At 32.5% G+C, this 26760-nt stretch overlaps 1 protein-coding gene across 1 annotated transcript; it reads right to left on the reverse strand.

Moving 5' to 3' along the window:
• Nucleotides 1-1861: 1861 nt before the first annotated feature.
• LOC145130499 (uncharacterized) lies at nt 1862-25747 on the reverse strand. Its single transcript, XM_079065289.1, has 9 exons — nt 25721-25747; nt 25435-25508; nt 23611-23661; nt 23426-23505; nt 20375-20457; nt 2350-2514; nt 2202-2252; nt 2022-2114; nt 1862-1951 (listed from the first exon to the last, which is right to left on the reverse strand). Exons 1-9 carry the CDS (start codon nt 25745-25747, stop codon nt 1874-1876), a joined length of 702 nt encoding a protein of 233 aa, XP_078921415.1. The 3' UTR covers nt 1862-1873.
• Nucleotides 25748-26760: the final 1013 nt, after the last annotated feature.

A 26760-nucleotide genomic window follows, 5' to 3' on the forward strand; every position in this document is an offset into this window, starting at 1 on the left:
CTTTTGGTTGATGGTCTTGAAACCGGCGGTCACTGCCGGTAATTGTGTATAGTAGTAGTGGCGGACTAAGTGGTTGTGGAAGGCCAGATAGGATTTGTGGATGGGGATTTTTTTTTCACAGAATAAAGAAGAGAAAAAGAGCAAGTCGTTGGTGGGGTTATTTGCTTTTAGTTTTATAGTGTGTTTGTGTTTATGAACATAACTATATGTAATAGTAAAGTGTGTTTCTTTGTGCATAAAATATGGTATTTTATGCTGTTAAGATGATACATTTTAAGTTATTGTTATGATTGGTCGGTTGTTATTCACATGGATCATGATCATATACCTTTAAAATTAGATCTAATGGTCCATAAGTAAGCTCCTTCTTTTTTAAGATGGAAGTCTTAAAATATAGTGGAGCCCACATTATGTATCAATTATAAAGTAGTAAGATATATATATATATATATATATATATATATATATATATATATATATATATATATGGCTAGGTTATTTTGTTTCTTACATCTATTGTGTGCCAGAATACATAGATCTGGAACATCAGATGAAATATAATCAATGGTCAAGATCTGAGAGTCTATGATATTACAATGGGATAACATGTACCATATAATCACACAAATTTCAGCATAAGAGTTTTTTGGATAATTAACTATTTTTAAAAAAGGAAATTTTCGGATTTTTAGGGATAATTAATTCTCCTAATTGTAAAAATCTGGATTTTTTATATTAATTCAATTTAATTCTAATGTAATTTGTAAACATAACCGATTTTATTCTGTCAGAATGTTTTTTTTGTTAGAATGATGTTCTTTCAGAATTTTATTCTATTAGAATATTATTAAAGAATAACATAATTCTTGAATCCCCGGTTGAAGAATAACTACATTCTAATATATTATTATACATTCAAACTTAAATTCAAATTCTTACATATTCTAACAGACTAATAGTTTTATACATTTTAATATATTTATACATATTCTAAAAGAATATCAACAAAAATGAATAAAATTCTTAAAAAATAACAACATTCTTAAATTGTGAGTGTGATCAATCTTTTATTCATTCTTCAAGTTATTCTTATCATGTATTCCACCTGTTATTCCAGCTATTCCTATAACAAATACAAAAAAAACGAAGTATGGTTAAAAGCATGTTACTTGCAATTCCTCTCACTTTATATATTATGACAGAATACGTATAATATGATAGAATCCATATAATACATTTTGGAAGAATACATAAAATACATTCTAACAGAATACATAGAATACATTTTGCTAGTTATAGCTTTAATCGCCACTATACTTGTTTTTTTTTAACTTCATTCCAAGTCTTTCTCTTGTATGATCAATATTTGATTCGTTCTTGAAGGCATTCTGAAAGAATAACATGCATTACTCATTATTACCAGTTAAGCAAATATACTTGTCAACAAACATTCTAAAAGACATTCTGACAGAATGCATTTATACAAATAAATTCTGACAGAATACATCACATAATACACTTAAATCATATTATTTTCTTCTATACAAATAAATTCTGACAGAATACATCACATAATGCATTTATACAAGACAGAGCATTGGCATCTAATTTCTTAAAAAAAGTCCAACAACATAATACTTTCACCACATCATATACACTCTCAAAAAAACAAACTAAATGGTCACTAAAAGCACATCTACATGAAAAGAGTGTCATTTTACATATAACAAGATGATTAAAAAACATCTCACATTCACATTTTGATTTTCACTACTATGGAATTGGAATCATTCATTCAAGATATATATATATATATATATATATATATATATATATATATATATATATATATATATATATATATTACCAGAGCTCAAGCAGAACTACCAGAATAAGAGATCAAGTAAATGATTGTTGCTGTCATCGTGCCCAACAACCCACCAACAATAACCTGAAAAAGCATGTAAATAAAGATGAATATTCACATAAAAATGACGAATATACCCTTTATGAAAACAGACGTGAGGAGGGGTGTGGCCAAGAAGTTCGCGTAAAGGTATGCTCTCAGCTAAAGGATGTTCAGCTGGAAGTTCGTATACGATTTGATTCAAAACCTAAATTTTTTCCAATTTTACACATAAAGAGATGATATCTTTACCATAATTCATAAAAATTTCATTTTTATAAGAAATCAAACAAACCCCTGCTTGACGCCCAACTTGCAGTCTTACACCAGTTGCATCATACATTACCTTACACAAATTTCCAATTTGAAAACAATCATCAAACCGACAATCATACAATAGAACAGTAGAAACGATGTAGAGAGAGAGAGATGATAATTCATACAATACAAGCTATGATGAGTGCAGTTGCGAAGGAAGAACCACCAAGGCCATCTTGTAAACCAACAGCAACCGTAAGAGCAGTGACTGTTGCAGAATGGGATGAAGGCATGCCACCAGATCCAATGAGTTGCTTAAGATCCCAACGATGTTCCCTATACCTGCATATCTACCAAATCGATATAAGAGAATCTTAGCTTATGTTTCTTTTTCACGAACACGAATTAATCGGGTAACTTGTTCATCAAGAATTAACAAAGTAGTTTATTCATGACGTAAAGCTGAGATAGGGATGAGGAGACAAAACATATTATAGAATGCATACCCGGAAGCAGGCTATCTCCAAATCGAAGCTTGGAAGCAGATGAGTACTCGTATGCCATCCTCTTTTAAAAAAAAATGCTTCCATGGAGGATGGGGGAACAGGGTATACAGATGTATGAAAAATAAAAAGCCCTAATTTTTAGCTTAAATTTGCAGGGAGTTCGACAGCCTCTTGTCCACTATAAATTGATGGAGCACATTCTTCTCAACGAGGGTGAGCAGAAACATAAACGGGTGGTAAAGGACAGTTGCTGAAGACGGTAGTTGAGGAGGAAGATAGATGCGCAGTGCAGGGCGCCGATTGAAATCGATTTAGGGCTAATGTTCTATATTTGTTTTTGCTTATTGTGTGATATAAGGAATTGTTGTTGATCTACCATAATTAACTATGCAAAGATTACTATAATACCCTTAAATGATTTACTTAATGATTTATTTTTTCCTAATTTCCTATTGGTGCATTCATGCACACAATAGTTGCTAGAAACATTTGAACCTAGCTCTCTCTCTCTCTCTATATATATATATATATATATATATATATATATATATATATATATATCCCCTAATCTAATAAATAAGTAGATTTTTGCCACGTGACATTCTCTCTCTCTCTCTCTCTCTCTATATATATATATATATATATATATATATATATATATATATATATATATATATATATATATATATATCCCCTAATCTAATAAATAAGTAGATTTTTGCCACGTGACATTCTCTAAACACCTCCCCATCGAATTTTCCCGCTCAAAATACCAAAGTGAATTTCCGGATTTACCCTTCTCTTATTTTAAATTCCCTGCGCCCATATACTATCCTTTTAAATTGGTTTCAATCAACTGAAATCGTCAATCTATCCCACAAAATCAGGGATTGTGTGTAACTAACGATAATACGAGGAACCAAATCATGAATTTCATTTCCTTTTCTTCTTTCGATTTCCTTTGTTGTAGCTTTAATTTCATTCTTCAATGTTGAAAAGAAAGAAGTAAAACATCGACCTTGTGTTATGGTTTATGTGTGTGTGCTACAAATGCGATGGAAATAGACATCGTCTAGAAAAACTTATGAGTATGATGCTTTGCTTTTGGATAGCTTCCTTGATATTTTTCAGGATTCACATGGAGATGGTTTCAATCTTTTCACCACAACCAAAACTAATTAAACAAATATCTGAGCCAAAAGATATCCAACATGAAACCGCTAGAGGTAAATTTATTATATTTTCTTATTTTTTCTGTTTTCTTTGTGTTAGCGAGGGAAATATCATGCTTGAATCCATAATGATAATGTTGCTTGTGCACACCAGGTGCTCGATGTAATGTCCATATCATCTATTTCTTTTAGGATCGAAGATATAAATGTGAGAGAGTATATGATAGTAGTCTTTCGTGGCTGAGAAAGGAAGGATCATACAATAACTTCACTTCAGTGCCCTTAATTCAAAGGATCTGAACACCAAAGACAATTTTTGATGAATGTGAAGTTGTAAATCTGAATTATGTCCTCACTCATTCAATTGATTGATTTCATATGGTTTCAATATAAATATTATTTATATGAGCATAACTCATTGTCTTTGGTTTTCTTCTTTTAGGTTGATGGAGATGGAGGGGGAACGTGTTGGAGGAGGAGAGGTTCAATAAGGTACAAACAATATTTAATGAATACATATATCATTCTATTTTTTAATTTTGCGATTACATTGGGATTGATATATGTTAATTTTTGTTGTATTACCTTTATATATGAATTTGGTGTATTCAATTTCAGAGTGACTTTGTTTTCATTTTAAGCATATTTGGGTTGTTCTTTCTTTACATTAAAGAAAAAAAAACATGGACATTTTGATTCTAATGTTTGTTTCATTGACTCGATATTGTTTATAGATCTGCAAATCTTGGATCATTTATCTGTATCAAGTCTTATGGAGTTCAAAGAAGCCTTCGAATGCATATATAAAAGGTATAGTTTAACCTCATGTATTATATTAATACATAGATTTGTAGAATTAATGCATTTTGCAACAAAGTGACTGATATGAGGAAATTTTAATGTTTTGGAATTCAAATATTTCAATATGGTTGTATTATTAATTAATATGCATATAAACTAATGTCAATACAAAAGGAACAAATATTAGGTGGTTTCAGCGGCAAAAGAAAGAACATAATTTATTAGCTATAATGTTAATTGCTTGAAGTCAGACAATAACCATTAGTACTATAATCTTGGGGTTTTTTTACTATGTATAGATGCAAATTGTAAAACCTCAAAAACAGGATAGGTCAGTATTATGGTGAATAAAAGCATGACATTGGTGTTATTCAATTTTCTATCATTTGACATTAAAACAGAGGATTGTAAGATTGTGTTAGAGAGGGAAACACAACATCAACTGGGAGAGAAGATCAATTTTAGTATTTCGGTACTAATTTCGGTTTTATATTGGAGTTTGACATTACAAATTCAACGACCGTTTTCAACTATATAGGATTTTGATTTAGATCGTATGATTAACATTAGTTTCTTCATATGATGCAGTTCAGTACACCAAACATTTAAGGAAGCTGCAAATAATTAGACATACATGCATTAAATAAGATTTTTATCTACTTTTGTTTGATGTGTTCTTTATTTACTTGTGTTATAAGTTTTTTATTCTTTTTTTTTTCTTTTCACTAAGCAATTATAATATTGCAATTTGACTTTTGTTTTTTAAAACTTGCACATTGTAGCCTTGCACTATGGGTTTTTTTAAAACTAACAAATCATATGTCAATCCGTGTATCACACGGGTTTTAACCTAGTATATATATATATATATATATATATATATATATATATATATATATATATATATACACAACAGTTACTGCGCCATGCCGCAGACATATGGTTACCGCGCCACAGAAACTGCTTGACAACAATCCATCGATTGATTCTATTCCAGCCTTTAAACATTTTTGTTCTAACTTCTATCCTTCATATCTTCTTCATTTCTTACCTGTGTTCGATGTTCTTTATATCCAAACGAAGATAAAACATACTCTATAACTTCTTACTGACTTAGTAAAGGTATTAATCTATTAAGTCACAAACCTGACCCAAAACACATAAAGTACCAATTTTACCCTTTTGGCCGAAATGCATCATGCATTCGTTCTCTTGAACTTACTAATCTAATCTCTTCTTAGTGACTTAAACTTTTATTGATCATTTCATGAAATTAAATATCATCCTTTTTTATTTATACTTATCTTCTTACCTATATGAAAAAATGACAAACGTCTTAAAATGTTGTTAATTTTATCAAAATCTAACATTTGTCACTATTTCACATTGATAAGAGAATACGTAAGAAGAAAAAAATTGAAAGATATTAAGATAAGTTAGATACATGTTCTTAAAAGAACGCAAAAGAATGAAACAAATTAAAAAAAGCGTTGGTGATGGGAACCGAATCTCGGTCAATTTAAAAGGAAATATTGATGGCAACACTCATAAGCCACTAAATTACAAGTTGATATATACGATTAATAAAAAAAACATAAAGCTCACCAAGCAACAATTGAACCTTGTTCACTTAGATGAACTTAAGAAAGGTAGTGAACAAGGCCAAGTGAACTGCATATAATTAGTGAAAAAAACGTTAAATACTCTATATTATGATAGCCTGATTTGAAAAAAAAAACGGGTGGAGAATGTCGAATCAAACCTTGGTCACATAAAAGAAGAGAGAAAAAAAATACGCGCACTTAACCAGCTAAACTACACGAACTTTTGAATATAATTTTATAGAAAATCAGACCTTTTTTTCCTCATGACCGATCGCACACACTCATAGTAATAGGTTTGCATGTAGTATTGAATTGAAATACACCCCCTTTTGGCTAAAATCATCCTCAAATTATGTATCTACATATTTAAAGTAAACTACAATCTTATAATACAAATCATCAAATGTAACAATGATAATTAAAGATGTAAACACAATTCTGTTAACCAAAATAACTCTTTGATTATTGTGAGAAAATCACTTAAAACTCACGGTGTTTACAATGTTTTTCCATGTTCATAACTCGACCTAAAACATTGTATATATAATCCTAACTACCAACTTGTAATTGGATCACAATTAGGAAACTAGAAACCGACTTGTTTATGATTTCCTAAAAACTAGGTTGCTATTGCTTGGTCTCCAAGTCCTGCTCGACTTAGGATTCCAACAATATTTGTACAATGATGTAATGAACAAGCATGCATATTAATGTTTTAAAAATGAAAAATAATTTAAAATGATAACCAATAACATAAAATTTGTTTTTTTTGGTCATTAAACTCTTAATTGATAAGGAAACCAACTTTTTATTTTGGTTGTAAAAAACCAACGATTACAAATTTTATCGATTAAAATGACAACAAACATCGTCATTATGTTTATCATATCTAATTAAAAGCTTCTAGTAATCGTTTTCCTCAAACCACAATTGATAACCATTAGTAACATTGTATTGTTTTGTAAACTTGCCAATTTAATCGGTAAAAAAATCTATGTAGTTAAAGTTGTGGTTTTAAAAAAATAATTACAATAGGCTATTAATTAGATGTGGCAATGGTAATGACGGTGTTCATTGTCATTTTTACCGATAAAAATCTTAACCGATGGTATTTTAAAACCAATATAAAAAGTTGGTTTGTTTATTGGATATAATTAAAAGTTTAGTGACGCGAAAAGAAAACTTTGGGTTATTGCTTGCTATTTAAATCATTTTCCTTTTAAACTTTAGAACTATTTAAACATTTTTTGATATTTTTAGTAAAATATAGTGTATAATTACTTAGATATGTAATACAACAATTTAAAAAAGCTGTCCTTATCTTGAATGAACCCTTCATTTTTAGAAATGCATGTATTAAGTAATTTAAATTTATAATAATTGTATTAAACGTTAGAAGGAACAAATAACTCACCAAGTTTGAAATCTGATTAATAGTTAGAGTTCCTTTGTTCAAAAAAATTAATGATTGGATCTCATAATTCTAATATAGATGGGTATCTTGAGCTCAATAGTTATTAGAGGTCACAAACAAAGAGGTACACTTCTTAGGCTGTTAACAGAGAAGAGGAAACCCTTTAATAGGCCCGTAAAGCATGCTGGGCCTTAGAAGCTTCTTGCGTAGTCATTTTTTGCTTTTATTTTGTCCAAAAGGCTAAAGAAAATTGGAATACATGACTATAGACTATAGAGCATCGGTATTGAGGTCTCTCACACATTCATAGTAGGGAAAAATACTTATGATGGTAATTATTTTTGTCATTTTGTTTATATTTAAGTAATTTTTTTACGCATTTGATCATTTAACTTGTTATATTTGTTCACATATCATCATTGTCACCGGCTATAGCAAACAACAATGTTAATATGTGAACATATTGAACAAGTTAAATGGTCAAATGTATACAGGAAAAGAAAATTGTCTAAATGTGAACAAATCGAAAGTTATTTACTCTAATAAGTCACTTTCCTCATTTTTAATAGCGATTTTATTTTTTCATATTTATTTGTATTATTTTTTTCAAACATTATTTTTAAAGTATTCATAATGTCCTAAATATTAATTAAACTTTGATCAATTCTAAACTTTACTTATTAATTAATAAATATGTTTTTGTTTTGTGAAATATTTATTTCGCCTTTTATATATTTTTTCTTTTGTTTTTAAGCATATACAATATTTTTAAAGTAAATAGTATCTAACAATAAAATTAAATAAATTAAATATGTAACAATAAGTATGGAAGGTCCTTTAAAAAAATAAAAAGAAAATATTACGTAGTAATAAAAAAGCAAAAAAAAATCTATATAATGTAAATGTTTTAAAATTACTACAACTTTTTAATACATTTTAATTAGAGGTTTATACACTTTTAATTTTTTTAATACAACGTTTTAAACTAATATTTAATGAACGTGTTTTAAAATGTTATAAAAATGTATTAAATTGCATACAAAATCTGTGAAACACTTTAAAATGTTGAGTAAGAAAGTTTAGAAATAATTGTATGAAAGTTTTTAAAAAAATTGTATGAAAATGAAAAAGAAAAAAGTTAAAAACATTTATAAAATATTTGGTTAAAAGCACTTGTATTAAAACTATATGAAAGTATAAAAAAAGTTTAAAAAAAATTATAAATAAAGTTCAAAACATTGTATTAGAAAAACCTATAAGAAAAAAATATTATAAAAATGTTGTAAGAAATTGCAAAAAGTTTTAAGAAATTTGAAAAAAAAATGTTCACGTTTAGTCAAACTTTCTTTTTTTGTAAACATTTGACCATTTAACTTGTTAATTGTGCTCATATATTACCATTGTTACCTGCTATAGCAGGTGACAACGGTAATATGTGAACACATTTAACAAGTTAAATGGTCAAATGTGTATAAAAAATTGTCTAAACATGAACAAAACGAAAAAATAATTATCCTAACAAGTTATTTTTCCATATAGTGGGTGTTACATTTATAATCATCATGATACATTGATCGGAAACATTTATGTACTGTAGAATGTCGATGCAAGAGTAGTGGTAACAAATCGGGCAGTAGCGTCATGAGTTTAGGTGACTAGACACGACAATTTTTATTTAACACAAACATGATACCACACAACATGATTTCGTGTTTTGTTTTACTAATACGAAAATAACTCTAGTTATAACAAGATAAAAACGATCAACATGACAAACATGAAAATGATAAAATAAAAATAAATCTTTAGTTTAGTTACTTCAGAGTAGATATTATAAAACACGATAAATACGACAAACAAATGTTAATATCGTGTGAATTTCATGTCAAATCTTGAACACGAATACGACATGACACATAATGACATCGTATTTTTTACATTTGATACAAAGACGACACAAACACATATTCAATTTTCAATTTCATCCAAATTTCATTTATTGTTGTGTTGTATCCTCTCTCTCTCTCTCTCTATATATATATATATATATATATATATATATATATATATATATATATATATATATATATATATATATATATATACTAGCCGTTAACCCGCGCCAAGCGATGGGTGCGAATAGTTTCTTTTCGGCGGAAAATAATTAGTTTCCATTCTGCAATTAGTTTGTTTTAGGAAACATGTCATCTTAAAACGAAGACACAATGTATTGGCAAGTATGACTAAACATTAGTTTCGATTCAATGATTCGTTTTGCCTCGTATGTCCACCTCTATACCATTATTTCTTCTTCGAGTCATTTCCTTGTGACGTGGTTTCATTGAATTGTCGAGGGTATCTAAAAACAACATCTCTTTTGCACATTCTTCATCCAAGGACACTCACTCTTGAAGCTACCACAAGGACCAACTTATGTCAATGTTTTGTCCAACTTACATGTGTTATCGACTTACATTCTTAATTATACCAAAGTTAATGTAATTTCAGTCAAGCTTATAAATTACAAAACTTGCACTAATTTATTTCGATGAATAAATTTTTTTTGGAGGTTAGTTTCCTTACGAAAATATATGATATTTCAAAGAAAATATAATGAGTCGAAAAATATCATTAACCTTTAAAAATATATCTAAAATTTAGTTTGTTGTTTTTGGAAAAAATAAAAGTCTAATGTTATATGTGTTTAAAAGAAATATCATTGTTTTATGGGTTAAAATTAAAAGTATGCTTCGTTAGAGTAAAAAAAGTAAAAATAAAAATAATTTGTTCTTTTGATAAAAAAAAGTAATTTTTTTTATTTTAACTTGAAAATAAATTTTATGATTTTAAACTATATTGTTTTTAACAACTTTCGGGTTAAATAACAAAGCTTACTCAATATTAAACATAAAATTGTCTCTGAAAAACAATAATTTTGAAATTAATTTTACACAATATATCTTCCTAACTATAAGAATATTAGAAAGGAAACCATCATATTTTATTGATATTTTATTGATAATTCTAAACACAATAATACTACTTGATACGCAACGGTTTAATAAAAAAATATAATATAGAACAAAATTTTGAAGTCAAATCCAATATTTATTATTGTTTCAAATTTATCAAATGTTCAGGTTTAGTTTCGATTTTAGTAACTACTTCATTTACTATGATGTTTTTACTTTTATATTACATACTTTTTTGTATTTTTTTAATATTATATAGCATTGAATCGGATTTCCCTACCTCTTTAACCCAACCACATTATAAAAATAAATCTCTCTCTCTCTCTCTCTCTCTCTCTCTCTCTCTCTCTCTCTCTCTCTCTCTCTCTCTCTCTCTCTCTCTCCGTTTGTTCTTCATGGTTCTCAAGAACACTTCATAAAGCCTAGAAAAAAAATAAACACAGAAAAAAATTTAAATCAAAAAAATCAAACCCATTCTTCAAGTGAGTTTTGTAAGTTAGTATATGGTGAGCTGTTGTAACACCGATAATGGGCAAATCAGGTGAATGAAGAAGGCAGTAGGGTTTGGTTTTTCTTCTGCCGACGTTGGGATAAAAAGAGAGCTCTGATTTCTTGGAGCTCCGAAAACCGACGACCACCCATCCGTTATGAACCACCACACCACCCCAGTTATCACTGTTGGGTTATGAGCATTCTAACACTCCTAAGTGTACATGCAACCCTAAATACATTGGATCTATATTTTCTCTATTATACATGCAAATATGAATATCCAAGGTATTATCCTAACTAGCATACCAAAACATTGATACTAGGGTAATAAAATAGATAGAATACATACCTTGTTGTTGTTGCTTGACTCCATGAAGCTTGAGAGCCTAGTGCCCCAAGTGTGACACCTCAAATGGTTCACACAACATCATAAACACTTGGAATAACCATGAGAAGAAGACACTCCAAGCTCAAATTGACTAGCCCTCACATATGTATCACTTGTGTCAAATTCTTGAGCTAAAGGGGTCCTTATATAGTGTGCACATTAGGGTTACTCCATGTAACCCATGACTTTACCCATTCCTTATGCTCCATGGGTTTTAACCTCCATGGAGTATCCATGGGTCACCATATGGGTTAAACCCAACATAAGGAATCTTGGATCATAAGCCCACATATATAAGAATGAATGATTTACACAATCAATCCCTATATATTTAATTAGTCTCTTTTGATCACTAAATTAAGTCCAAATTAATTCTTGATCAATACTAATTAAATAACATTATTTCATATTAATATATTAGAACTTATAATATATTAATATGTCACAAATGTCTTCTTCTCACAAAAGGTCTATCCAAATGTTCCGATGTCATGCAACCCAAATGGACCATGCCGAGTCGGGTCAAGTCTTACCAATTATAGTTATGGACTTAGACACTAATCCAACAGTCTCCCACTTGGATAAGTCTAAAACTATTATTGAGTATGACTTCAAAAACCAACTAGAAATCGTAGCTCTCAAAAGCCGCTGTCAAACTCTGACCTTGTCGATGAACTCTGACCTTTGTCAATGACTTGTCCATTAGATAAGGGATCATATATTCCTCCATTCTAGATATCATATGGACTGAGACATGGATTATAAATCATTCTCTCTGTCCATTTGTTGTTTCCCGATTTCCGATTCATGATGACTGATTGATTGAACAGATCAAATCAGTCCTGGCTTGGCCAAGCACTCACATGTGTCATCATTAAATCATCGAGGGGCCCACAGATATCGCTTTTATCCCGAAGGTAAAAGGAATGGATAAACTTCGACTCATATGGCTTGTTCTACTACTTGTTGAATCATACACAAAGGCACGTTTTATAACATCGAGTTACCAATGTGTTTTCGCGTAATCAATGTACAACCAACTCATAGTAACAACTCATATCTCTAGGTTTGAAGAATATAAGATATTATCGTCTCATGATCACTCGTGATAAAATCCATGAAGTGATTCAAATGAGTGTGGGTTAAATCCAATACTCAGAACTTATGAGCACTCATGAATGTTGTAGCCCCTCTTGGCTATGTCCACTACCTTGGACATCTACAAACCCGATTCATGACAGTCTTTCCTTAATACCTACTTCCAACGTATTATCGACTGTGGATGGTTTGAATAACTTAGTCATTCGGGAAGAGTGACCTAGTTTATTCTGGAAGTCAAAACATGCAAAATGAAACACAAGAATAATTGAATCCAATATGGTCTCAGAACTTATGAATATAAATAAAAACATCTTTTATTTATCACCACATTGATTACACATTATTCATTGTATACTGTTTCAAACTATCAACTTTATACTTGAATTAAAACAGTAGTTGTCCCATGCTCCAAGCATGTATACTATGTTTTCTAAACAATAGCTTTGCCATACACTAAGTATGCACTCTATGTTTTTCTATGATCATTACTTTGTGAAATAAACCAATTGAACATAATTTCAATGATTCTAATTTCACACTCCCAAATCCTTATCGTAATGTAAGAATTCCAAACTCTTATCATTTATCGAAATCTGTTAGATTTTAAACTTAAATGCACTACCCTCTTGTAATGAATGTGTACAAAGTCACAAAGACTTGTCAACAATCATTACAGGGTATTCCAATGAAGATCTACTCCATGGAAACAAAGTCTCATATTCAAGGTACATTGCTTTGAACATGCTTCTTGCATTAAGTTTTTCTAATCTTACACAGATTGCTTCCATCTATGGAGACAACTCCATATTCCCATTTTAACTATCATTCCTGAACATGAGTTGCCTCTTTTCAGAATATGTCAATATGGTCCTTCCAAACTTAGCACTATACTTCCAACTGTCCCTGAGCAACAAATTTTTGGTAAACCTTAGATTGTCCTCGACAATTGCTTAATCTTTTTAGTCATATCCAATTCTAGACCTTTTCCCTTCTTAATGCCTCTGGGCATTTGGAAAATTTAGAAAGGAAAAATATTATAGCACATGCAATCGATTCTGTATCCAAAACAAATGGGACACGATTCATGATGTCTCACATAAAGACATGATTCTAGACCAGTCTTTTGCTACAATATTTTTATTTGCCATGTTTTCAAAATTTGACTATGAAGAGGGATGTCGTAATCATAATCGAATTTTGAGAACGCAATATATGGAATTTCATTAAGTTGAACCAATCCAACATGAAATTCATATATATATTCTTGACTAAAGATGATTAAGGTCTCAATCTAAGCCTTTAGAACTGAAATCAAGTATATCCTCTCCCTTAATTATAGCAAAACAACTTTTTTCAACCCCTGCAACTTCACGAATTAAAACTTTTGTTTTCTATAATTAACATTGCTAACTTGCAATACTTATCATAATTATCATGCTCCCACTAACATGATGATTATTAGCATAACACTTATGCTCCCACTAGCTTTGACATGTACTCAGAAAACAGCTGGACTTCTAGAAAAAAACACTACTTTATTGACTTTCTTACCAAAGTTCAGATTTCTGATACTAGATTGCTTTGATAAGACTTTATCAATATCATACACCTTATCTTAGATAGCTTACAGGTGTGTCTAACCAATTTAAGAACTATGAAAAGGGATGTCGTAATCATAGTCTCAATTGTTTAGATCTTTTTCATTTCTCATAAGTCCATGTTAGTGTGCCAGTTAACCACGCACGCTCCACTAACGACTTTGAGAATACAAATATCACAATTGCTATCTTACTTAAAATCTACTTGGTGGAAGTGTTTCCTCACCATCATTTTCATGAATCGGAGAGAAACCTTATGACCCTTAGATTTTTATGGTGTATGCGTTCTCATCCACGTGAATTTGTCAAAACCATAATCACAAAATAAGGTTAGTGACAAATTCAAACCCATATGGACTGAACTTATGCAATCTTAACTTCTTGCCACCTGGCAGTACAGGGCCTGCCATTGCTTCCAAGTTGTTATGCAACCAATTGAGAACTTTCAGAACTCCTATGCAAAGCCAACTTTAACTGGAATGGGCACATAATATGTCAACACGATAGGTTATAAACCTCAAGTCGTGTGCTAGTGAAGAACCTCAGGTTTTATTCTTGATTAGTTCTTGAGACTTTCAAGACCTTTAAGACTCCCACTATCCTCTTGACATATAAGACTCTTTTGTCAAATATTCAAGGCATAGTGTGGATTCTAATCATGACAAACACTTCACACAATTGGCCTTAGTTGGTCTTTGTTTTATCCAAAACATCACAACTTACCAACTTCCAATGTAAAAGTAGAAAACTTTTACTCTTACATTTGACAAGTGTTAATAAACCTTCTTTAAGATATGTCACTCAAGTTACAATCTTGGAGTATGACTCTAAGAATTGTTTTGGAACGAAGTATGACTCATCTTCCTGATTTAACCATTTCAACAATTCATGACTCCTCTTATTAGTCATAAGAATGCACTAAGATGACCTTAGAGGACTAATTGTGATATGATTTCTAAATCATTAAGATGATCACAAACATGATACTAAAGTACTCTCCCATCTTTTTAGATTTGAGAAACGTTTATCTTTCTGCCTAATTTGATTCTTCCCATTCGTTCTGCCATACATTGAGACTTTTCCAATGTTTCAGAATTATACTTAAACTTGTAAGTATAACCATATTTACTAAACTTTAGTAAATCATGACAAATAGTCTTAACGAGCTTTGTGGTGGACATGACCAGTGCACAAGAATGTGTACTCGATCCCTTTAGTCCTTCACTTGACTCACACATCCATGTGAACAAGTAATTAGTCTTAATTTTCCAATGCTTGAAAGTTCTCATTCATCATACTATTCAACTTGCATGATTCCAAGTTTCGGTCCAATTGAAACTTGGGCGATGAGGAACTTTCCTGATTTGGTAAATTTAGACACTACCACAAATGAAAGAATCAAATACATTTTCCAATATTGCTGTCAGTGGAATCATATAAACAACATTTTTTCACAAATTCCATTGTAATGATACTTCAAATAAATAAAATTAAACATTTTTCTTTTATTTTAAAACTTTGCGGGAAAACTTATCCTTACAATCCATATGAAAACTTGTTGTTATCTATTCCTAAGCAATATATCATAACTTCTTAAGCAACTACTCAAAATTCTGATGCGATCGAAATCCACCTTCGCGATCAGAATCAGCATATACTTCCTTTAAGCTTTCTCTCTTTTCTTTGATTCTTAAAACTTCAACATGTGACCCACTCACACCATGTAATAAGAATCTCCAAATAGGAGCTTAATAAAGTCAGACAATGGGCTCTACCTGAAGTAGAGTCAAACTTATTGACTTTAACATCCTTAGGTAAATTTGGCAGCTTTGCAATCAACGCCTCTTCCTTTGGCAAAATAAACATATGGACCCTTTGGTAATGGGACTATCTCAGACTTAGCCTTTCTCTTTACCATTTGGTCAACCGGGTTGACTATGGCCAATCCCTTTCCATTGGGAAGAGAATGCTTTTTCTGGATTTCCAGTGTCACCATTGTCACTGTCCATAAAGTTTTGGGAAGTTGATCTTCTAATCAAATTTGCTTTACTATTGTTCCAAATCATTGCTGATTCAGCAGCACCAAGCAAATAGATAAGATTTTTAAGGGTCATGTCATAGTCTGTTTCATAGGAGTCCCAAAGGAACTCACTATGTGACTTGGGAAGTGATTGAACATCCAACTTCCTCCAGACTTTGACACCCAACTCTCTCGGCTTGTCAATATGTGACTTCATCTCCAAGATGTGATCACACCTAGACCTTGCCTGCCAATAGGGGTTGAGTGACCTTAAACTTTTCAAGAACTTATGGGTTAGGGAGAATAATTGGAGAAGGTGAAGGAAGAGAAGCATGATTTCCACGCCATCTTCATTAGGAAAACTTGTTTCAAGAGATTTTGGGATGATCATAGATGTCTGAACTAGACATCTTTTGGGAGATATTCAAGATAGTTGATTTAAAGTCCTTAATATAACACCCAATATGAAATATTAAGGCTAGGACCCAACACAATACTTTTATAACTTGGAAGAGGGATGCCGTAATCCAAGCTATAAAATATTTGAAGGTAGGCGAATGACGATTCACCAATTTCCACCATGAAAACGAAATAATTTAATTTGGTTTTACTTGGATTTGAAACTCCTAGATCTTTTGAGATTCATTGAACTGTTCAATGGCATGTTTCAATCTCGAGTGTGCCCTTCAGGTTTTGTGACTGGGTGCCGAGGAACACAAAACAAGGTGTGAAGTAACCATGCAAATTACTTGGTACCCTTAATATTTACCCCTTAATCGATGTGCCGGTTAACCACACACACTCCACCGATACTATGATAAACATTAAGTTACCCTTTGCCTACCTTGTTAAGTCAAGCTAGTGTGCCGGTTAACCACACGCGCTCCACTAACCGACTTAAGAAAAGTGCAAAGTGTAATTTCATGGGTTAGCACCAAATTCACATTTTTCCTAGGTAACTAAGATTGGGAATTTATAAAAGTTTAGTTACTTAGTATTTATCATTAATACTTTTAATGAAGGGAGAATTATAGTCCTTTTCCTACCCGTTCGGCTAATGACCCTCCACCAGTCAAGGAAGCGGTGGGTGAGAGTGGACACCCATTAAACTGCCATTTTATAGGCAGTAATCTTATACCCCCCCTTATAGACCGGCTTCGTGAATGAGGCCTACTAATGTTAAGACGACTTTACTCTTATACATATATATATAAATATTATTAACTTATAATATTATAAAGTATAAGGGTTGAATTTTAACTTTTAAAATTCTAAGGGCTTAACTTGGAATTAAAGTATTCATGAGGGAAACTTTATAAATTCCAAAACTTGAGGGCAAGTTTTGAATAATTTAAAAACTTCTCAATTCCATAACTTATGTGTTTAAAGTAGTTTTAATTAAAAAACTCTTCAAGTTCCATAACTTGAAGACAAGTTATGGAATACTTTAAACTCTTAAAAGAATATGACTTTTCTTTTGTTCATAACTTATGAAATATTTATGAGTTTTATGAAACTTTAATGTGACTTTTCATGTAACTTGAGGACAAGTTACAAAAACACATTTTAGAATCAACTCTTAGATTAAAATGGATTGAAAACACATAATCAATTAACTTTTCTATTAATCTAAGCAACTCATATGAACAAAGATAATTCACATCAAAATGTTTCATGTAATTAACATAACTTTTAAACTAATACAAAACATGAATCTATTGACAATTATCTTTGAAACTGGATTAGCATGAACATTACCACATCAAAAACAAGTTTATAAGTTCAAAAACAGCTTAGGGTAATGTTCCTAGTCCAATTCCAGCCAAAACAGTCGACAATATGCTGTCTGGGGGTCCAACTCGTCGAGTGCAGGAACAAACTCGACGAGTTGGATGCTTTTTGCCTTGGACTCGTCGAGTTCCTTCATGGACTCGGCGAGTCTGCTGTGCAGACAGCACCAAACTTCGATTTTTCAGCCAATTTTGCAAGTATAACAAGAAAACAAGCCTAGGCTCTGATACCACTGTTGGGTTATGAGCATTCTAACACTCCTAAGTGTACATGCAACCCTAAATACCTTGGATCTATGTTTTCTCTATTATACATGCAAATATGAATATCCAAGGTATTATCCTAACTAGCATACCAAAACATTGATACTAGGGTAATAAAATAGATAGAATACATACCTTGTTGTTGTTGCTTGACTCCATGAAGCTTGAGAGCCTAGTGCCCCAAGTGTGACACCTCAAATGGTTCACACAACATCATGAACACTTGGAATAACCATGAGAAGAAGACACTCCAAGCTCAAATTGACTAGCCCTCACATATATATCACTTGTGTCAAATTCTTGAGCTAAAGGGGTCCTTATATAGTGTGCACATTAGGGTTACTCCATGTAACCCATGACTTTACCCATTCATTATGCTCCATGGGTTTTAACCTCCATGGAGTATCCATGGGTCACCACATGGGTTAAACCCAACATAAGGAATCTTGGATCATAAGCCCACATATATAAAAATGAATGATTTACACAATCAATCCCTATATATTTAATTAGTCTCTTTTGATCAATAAATTAAGTCCAAATTAATTCTTGATCAATATTAATTAAATAACATGATTTCATATTAATATATTAGAACTTATAATATATTAATATGTCACAAATGTCTTCTTCTCACAAAAGGTATATCCAAATGTTCCGATGCCATGCAACCCAAATGGACCATGCCGAGTCGGGTCAAGTCTTACCAATTATAGTTATGGACTTAGACACTAATCCAACAATCACGTCTCTGATCTCCCCCTCAGACGATTCGCCTTCAAGTCACACACGATGGAGCCGGTGTCGCCTGTTAAAGCAAGCCCAAGTGTCGCCGCTTGTTAAAGCACCCCCTAGCGCACATGATGCATCACCACCAACAAAAAATCTCTTCATCACCACCGCTGGAAAACCCTAGATGCGCCGCTTGTCTAAACCAAAGGCCGCTATCAGATGAGAGCAGTCTCCATGAAACGCTATTCGCCATGAACATCTCAAATATGTGTTTGAGGGAGTAGCGGATGAAGAAGATGGTAGATGAAGAAGCACAGTTTGCCGGTGGATTTGAATCAGATACACGAGGGATTTGTATCAAATGTTGCTATGAACATCTCTGACTGGATGAACGAAGGTGATGGTGGCGGAGTGGGAAGACGCTGAAGTTGAATCAAATGCAAGGGTGATGGTAGGAACATATTTATGTTCTGAGGCCAAATTTCTTTTGATTTTCATACCCACACACTAAAGTTTAGTCTTTATCTTCATAGTTGAAAATAAATAAAAGAAGGGTTTTGATTTTTTTTTTTATGAAAGAGCTCACCATTATCTAACTTACAAAACCCACTTAAAGAATGAGTTTGATTTTTTTGGTTTAAACTTTTTATGTGTTTATTTTTTTTCCGGGCTTTATGAAGTGTTCTTGAGAACCATGAAGAATAAGGAGAAATAATGGGGAAGAAGAGAGAGAGAGAGAGAGAGAGAGAGAGAGAGAGAGAGAGAGAGAGATGGAGATTTTTATTTTCTTGTTTTTTAGAGAGAGATTTATTTTTATTTTTTATTTTCTTGTTTTTTAGAGAGAGAGAGAGATGAAATTTATTTTTGTTTATTTTAATTGTTTTTAAATTGCTGGTAATAAAACAAAAATGGAAAATTAAATAATAAAGGCAAAATCGTCTTTACAAAAAAATTCAAATCAAATTGGACCAAATTTGCAAGAAAATGAAACTTTTGGACCATTGATGCTATCCCAAACCGTTTTGGCCCAAAAATGCTAGTTTTGACATACACAGGGACCATTCTTGCAGATTTTTCTATAAAAAAAGATCATTTCATTCAAAAAAAAAAGCTTGAGGCTCTTTCCATCTTTCCAATAATCAATCAAAGCCGTAATACACTTTCCACTATTATAATAAATCTCAATATATGTTTTGACAATGATTTTTCAAGTAATTATAGAATAAACTGTACATAAAAATGAAAATAAGATAACATATAACATCGATTACAGGTTATATGTTACATACTTTATTTAGATCAAAACTGAAAAAGTTTATGGTCACCAGAACTATTTTTACTCTATAATCAACTCACTGCCCCCATTGAATAGTCAAAAAACTTGAATGATGGTCCATGTTTACACACCCTTTTAAGCAAAATATGAGCACATGTACACCCTGTAGGAAAAAAAGTTGTCATATACATTATTCAAACTTTTTTTCAATCAAAATGAAGTGTAAAGATGCTTACTGGATAAAGGGGAAGATCCATGGAGTTAAGCATGAAGCTTTTCTGTAACACCTGAAATCTTGAGGAATAATTGTGGAAATAAATCCCCTTTCTAGGGTTAGACACGACGTATTGGACGAGTCACCACGATGTGAAAATTGAAGAAACACGAAGATTAAATGAACCAACACGGCGTGTTGGCAGCTGGGAAGGAAACCCTAATTTTTAGGGTGTTGCACCCTATTTAAAGGCCTTAAGTCCCTTTTAGTTGGCCTCCTTATCAACCTCCATTGTTATCAAAACCCTAAAACGAGTTGTAGCCTCCTTTGTCAAGCATTTGAGCCTTGGAAGAAAGTTTGGTGTTCATTTTGTGCATTGTGTAGGAATTAGAAGATATTTAAGTTTCTAAGCTTAGGGAAGGAAGTCTTGGATCCAAAATCACTACCCATTTTGCAAGGAGTTTGAGGTATCAAGTTCTTATCTTGATTGCTAGATGCTTAGATCTATCTTTTGGGTTAAATTGTTATGTTTTAGCCATGGTTTGAATGGATGTCCCAAAGCCCTATTCTTTCAGATCTGGGGTTTTCATGGACTCTTTTGGCATAAAGGTGCCAACTTTATGGATTTAAGGGCCTCACGCATTCATTAAGTCCTTCATCTAGACCTTTTTGAGCATTTGAGCTTCTCCTAGTCATGCTTGAGCGTAAATTTGGAAACTTTACGTAGCCTTCTAGCTTTAAGGGGCCAGATCTGCATTTTGGGGCTATTCATTTGATGATTAAGTGCTTAATGATTAAGTACTCACTCTTTTAAGCTTAGGGTTTAGGTTTGGGACCCATTTCTGTGGTTCTTAGGGGTAAAGTCGGAAACTTTACCCTTCTAGGTTTCATTTTGTTCAAGATCTGAGTTTTGGAACTCTTAGATTCATTGAAAACAACTTAATGTATTAAGATGTTGGACTCTAGGAGAACTCGATGAGTTTGTTGGTCAACAAGGCGTGTTGGCTTGGTTTTTTCCGATTCGAGTTGATGGAGAAACACGACGAGTTGTAGGACAACTCAGCGTGTTGGGTCAATATGGATTGTTGATCTTGACTTTTGACTTTTCGTCTTTTCACCAAGTTTGTCATAAGGGGTACTTGAGGTAATCTGAATTGTAACTAAGGAAATTATGGGCTTAGGATAAGGCCCATATGGGGTTGGGCCCAATTTGGAAAATTGGGTCATTAGTGGGCCTTTGTGGATCTTTTGGTTTTGGGTCTCAGTTTTGGTTCATGTCGGGTCATGGGTAAAATGGTCATTTTACCCCAAGAATGGATGGTGGGCCTTAGAGTGGAACCCAATTGCTAATTGGGTGTTATTTTGATTTGATAGTTCGGAGGTGTCGTCAGGGTAGCACCTAGGGATTTCTTTCAGTAAGATTCTGCATTTGAGGTGAGTTTTTCTCACTGTACTTTTGGGTCGAAGGCACCAAGGTCGACCCATTGGATTGTTATCTTGGTTTATCGTATGTTGATATGCTGTAGTGATATGTTAGATATGTATCCTGGTAGATAAGATGATGCTATGCTTAGTGATCTGTTAGATCTGCCTATTATCTGTTATGGCTATATGTTTACCGGTTGCATGTGCAGACGTAATGTAGTTGGGTTGAGACTTTACTGCTTTGTGCTATCAGTCAACAAACCCGGTAATGTTTATATCGATATGTTGTTATGGTTTACTAGGCTTATATGTGTTTTGGATATGTTATATATGGTTGGGTTGAGGCGGTCCTGTTTTGTGCTGAAGGTCAACACACCCAGGGCGTCCCGGATAGACTGTAGGCCAGTGGGGCGTGCCATTCAGGCTGAAGGCCCAGAGAACATTTTAGATAGGTTGAAGGCCCAATGAGGCGTAGCAGTCATGGTGAAGGTTCTGTGAGCATACCAGATAGACTGTAGGCCGATGGGGCATTCCAGTCAGGCTGAAGGCTCTGTGGCGTACCAGATGGACTATAGGCCGGTGGGGCGTTCCAGTCATGTTGAAGGCCTTGTATGCATGCTGTTTGTGGTATATGTTATCTGTTGTGTGCTGGTATATTAGGGGGATCTCAGTGAGCTCTATGCTTACAGTTTTTGGTTTATGGTTTCAGGTACTTCTGATGATTTTGGCAAGGCGAAGGCGTGACCGTACACATCCTTGGTTTTACTACTGATTGGATCTTGGAAAACTCTGATTTCAAGTAATGTTTTAGATATAATGATTTGGTAAACAATTTTATTAGTAAAAGAGTTGTTTTGAAAAGTTTAAATTTATAGAAATTTTTGGGATGTTACATTTTCTTTGTAATTCCTTTTAAGGACTCTGATAGCTTGTAACCTTATTCTTTCTAGTTTGGTACTAATAAGAACACACATAGAACCATAAGTTTCAAACTATTATAACCCATTACAAATTCAGTTAGCATCAAGGTTTCTTCTAGTAAAACTAAAGCAATAACTGATCAAAAAGCTACAACAAATGATAGTAAAAACAAAGCAATAGCAGGTCGAGAAAATCTTAATGTGAATTTGTCTTCAAAAACTGAAAGGGAAAAACCCCAAAAGTGGACGTGGTGACATTTTTATGAAGAAAAATGGCATACTTATATCCGTGATGCATATACTTGGTTAACAGATGTGGAGAACAAATAATTAGCAGTCTTGAGTTCTAAGTAAGCTTCAATTCTAGAAGCTTCGGAGCTAACATAAAATTTTCAGAGATGCTTGCAAGAATAATCACAGTTGTTGCATCAGCCAACCTTGCCAATTCAGGGTAACTTACCTAAAATGTAGCTGGAATTATTATTCGAAAATCAAGAAACATTGTGAAATAATCCCACAAATCTATTTACAAAAATCATAAAGACACATATATATTTGAAAATTAAGGTTACCTTTATTGATGGTTATCGACTCATAAACACTCTCAAAGATCGAGAACTCAATAGCAACTCTGCCAATCTGGTTAAATTTTCTGCAAATCAAGAAATACAACAATCACAAACTCATGAAATAGCCTTTCCTGATACTCAAGGATATAATTGTAATTTTTTGGGGGAGCATTACTATAACATTTCACACAATTTCCGAGAACTCAATAGCAACTCCACACCTTTTCAACAGCTTCATCCTGCCAATTATCGAACATTAAAAAGAATGAAACTTTAAAAAAATAAAATCCAGATAATTTGTGGCAAAAGGATCAGTCATGTGTTTAACAATAAGGTTGAGATAATCAAGACAAAAGGCTGGCCTATAGCAGTTGAATTGAATGGATTCTAGTATAAGAGCATGGATATATTCAAAGAAGTACAATAACCACAATCAAATATTCAGAATTTCCTTCAGGACTGCCCTTTATGCACCTCAATCTATCTATCTTGGAAATCAATAAAGATATGGCCTAAAATTTATATCTTTATTTAAATAAAAGACATATTAGTTTGATAACTTAAACAATAAAAAGAGTTTGAATTCACACTACCTTATATCAGGGCATTTCGTTACTTCAAAAACAAAACCAACCAATTAAATACATGTCAACTGGTAAGGTAAAAAACCTTTTATGACCAAAAAAGGAAATGGTACTTGAGGTTATAGTTTAAAGATAAAAGTCAAATGATAAAGTTTTAGCTATTTTAAGCACAACCGTGGATTTAAAGCCCTAGAAAGCACAAAAACTACAATCTTAAAACCTGACGAAAATCCATGAAGTCAATCACTGTAAAAATACATAAAATCTGGGAAGAAGGGTGATTTCATACCTTTAGTTGAGTCTAGAGGTAGAATGAAACCTGAAAAATCGAAAATCGAAAGGATAACTACAAAACACAAAACCAAACCAAAAAATCAAGAGCATAACTATGTACTCATAATCAGTCATCTTACCGTCTATGTGTAGACCAACTGCCGATTCTCTACCACTAGATCGTGATTGTGATGGTTTGCGATGGTCTCTGATTAATGAGTTTGAAGATTATGGTGGTTGGGGTTTGTCATTCCAACTACCAATGTCGCCATTCTCCTCAAACTGGAAACATATTCGTTGTCGTTCTCCTGCTGAAGTTTGAAACGAAATTTGAAATTATTCAATTAGGCATAAACATATGTATAAATTGAGGAGATATCAGGGAAAATGCCATTGGAAGAGATAAAGATAACAAATATAGGTAGATTCTGAAACGGATGAATAATGTTATCATGGGATAAATTAGAAAAAAATTAAATTCAAATTAGTTTATACTATAAAAAATCAAGAAGATAGATGCATTTACTTTGTTACATGCGTTTCCAGCAAGCATAGTTGATGCATATAGGGAGAAAGCTAGATGTGGAAAGTATTTTGTTTCAAGAAGCTGTACAAGGTGGACTTTAGCATAAGGAAGATACACGTAAAGGTGGTGGATAGCATCGAGAGAGGGGAAGAGCAAGAGGGGTATATCATCGAAAAAGAGGAAGAGCAAGAGCGGTATATCCTGATTTTAGGGATCCAAAGATGTAGGTAGTAGCGGTGGAGTGTAGGGTTTATGGAGAACGGGGAGCATAAGGGTGGTGAGACGCAACATATAGGGGAAGGAGGAGAGGATGCAAGGCGTTGCCCAATTCAACTGATTCAAGAAGTCTGATTTGATCTAACTGATTCATTTGATTTTGACCAATTCAGATAGCTGAAATTGAGGGAATGTTGGTTTAACGTTGTTGACTGATTCCCGATAAGATTTGATTGCATACACTTGTTGTATATGATGCTTTAAGGATTAAACCTGTTAAAATTCAGCATTTAAGGCTAAATGCTTATTAAAGTGTGTCTGTGTATGTGTGTGTGTGTATATATATATATATATATATATATATATATATATATATATATATATTGTCACCCCTGTTCAAAAGCTTAAGGAACCACGAGAGTAGAGATTGGGGCCTATTAGGAGTGTCAAAAACTCTTTCGGCAACTATTTCCAAATGCCCCTTCAGCTACAAAACAAATACCTTAAATTTAACTTTTTCAATTATAAAAATGTAAACATTGGTATGTTTAGGAAACATCTTTTACTTTTTTAGTGTCATGTCAGTTTTTTTTCCTTCATACCCTGAGCAAGGCCCTAGAGACCTCAAATCAAGTAACTCACCTCAGTCTACATCGTTCAAATCCAAACTGACATGGCCACTAAGGCCGAAACAATTACCAGACCATCCTCAGCCTGAACAACCATAACCGATAAAGACGAAAACATACTACAATGAATCATGGTGCCAAACTAAACAAATTTGATGGTGATGAAGAAGAATATATATATGAGGTGGTTGAATATGATGAGAAGTTCACATATGAAAGTCTTGCTCCTTCAAGAAACCAACTGCTAGAAAATTTGTTTGTTGATCCAAGAGGCTTTGGAATTGGACCTAATGGCAGTTATAGGTGTGAGGACCCCAATTTTATTCAATGCACTATTGTAATTCATTTCTAATTGCTACTACTTAAACAAGTTACTGCCATGTTTTTCATTCTGTCTTTTAGTAAAGGGTTAATTGGAAGAAATAACAATGTTTACGAGTAACCTGATGATGTCACAACATACTTTTTCTGCTTTCAATATGGAAGAGGAAAATGAATTGCAGAAAAACAAAACTTCTTACCCATGCGACAGTAGCGGATCCAGAAAGAAAAATTAGGGGTTGCACAAATGTTTTGGGGATTGCACAACTAGAAAAAAAAATCGTTTCCGTCACTAAACTGACAAATTTACACTAAATTCACAAATATAAGACTTTGTGATGGATTGACGACGGATTAGTGACTGATTTGTGACAGATTTCCAACGGATTTGTGACGGATTTTTGAAAAAAATCATTAAATTTATATTTGACGGAAAAATTTGAGGGATACATAGTGGCTCCGCCCATGCCTTGCGAAGCATGGGCACTTCTTCTTGTTGTAGATTATAATATATTGAAATTCATGTAGCAGAGACATTATTAATGGGAGTAAACCTTAGGATGGAAGGTATCCATTATTTTCAAACCACTCAACCCACTTGCTACATCATTATTATTATTTTAATTAAATTAAGAAATTCAAAATAAAACAAAACATAACTTTTTTAATTTTTTTATTCTTTAAAATATACTTTTACTAATTTAAAACAAAGGTAAAATTATAAAACAATATTAAAAATAACATTTACTTAAAAAACAACACTACAATAAAATAAATTAAATCCTAAAA

The sequence above is a fragment of the Lactuca virosa genome, chromosome 8 (genome assembly GCF_052849685.1).
Source record: "Lactuca virosa cultivar CGN04683 chromosome 8, Lactuca_virosa_CGN04683_v6, whole genome shotgun sequence".
Taxonomy (NCBI): domain Eukaryota; kingdom Viridiplantae; phylum Streptophyta; class Magnoliopsida; order Asterales; family Asteraceae; genus Lactuca; species Lactuca virosa.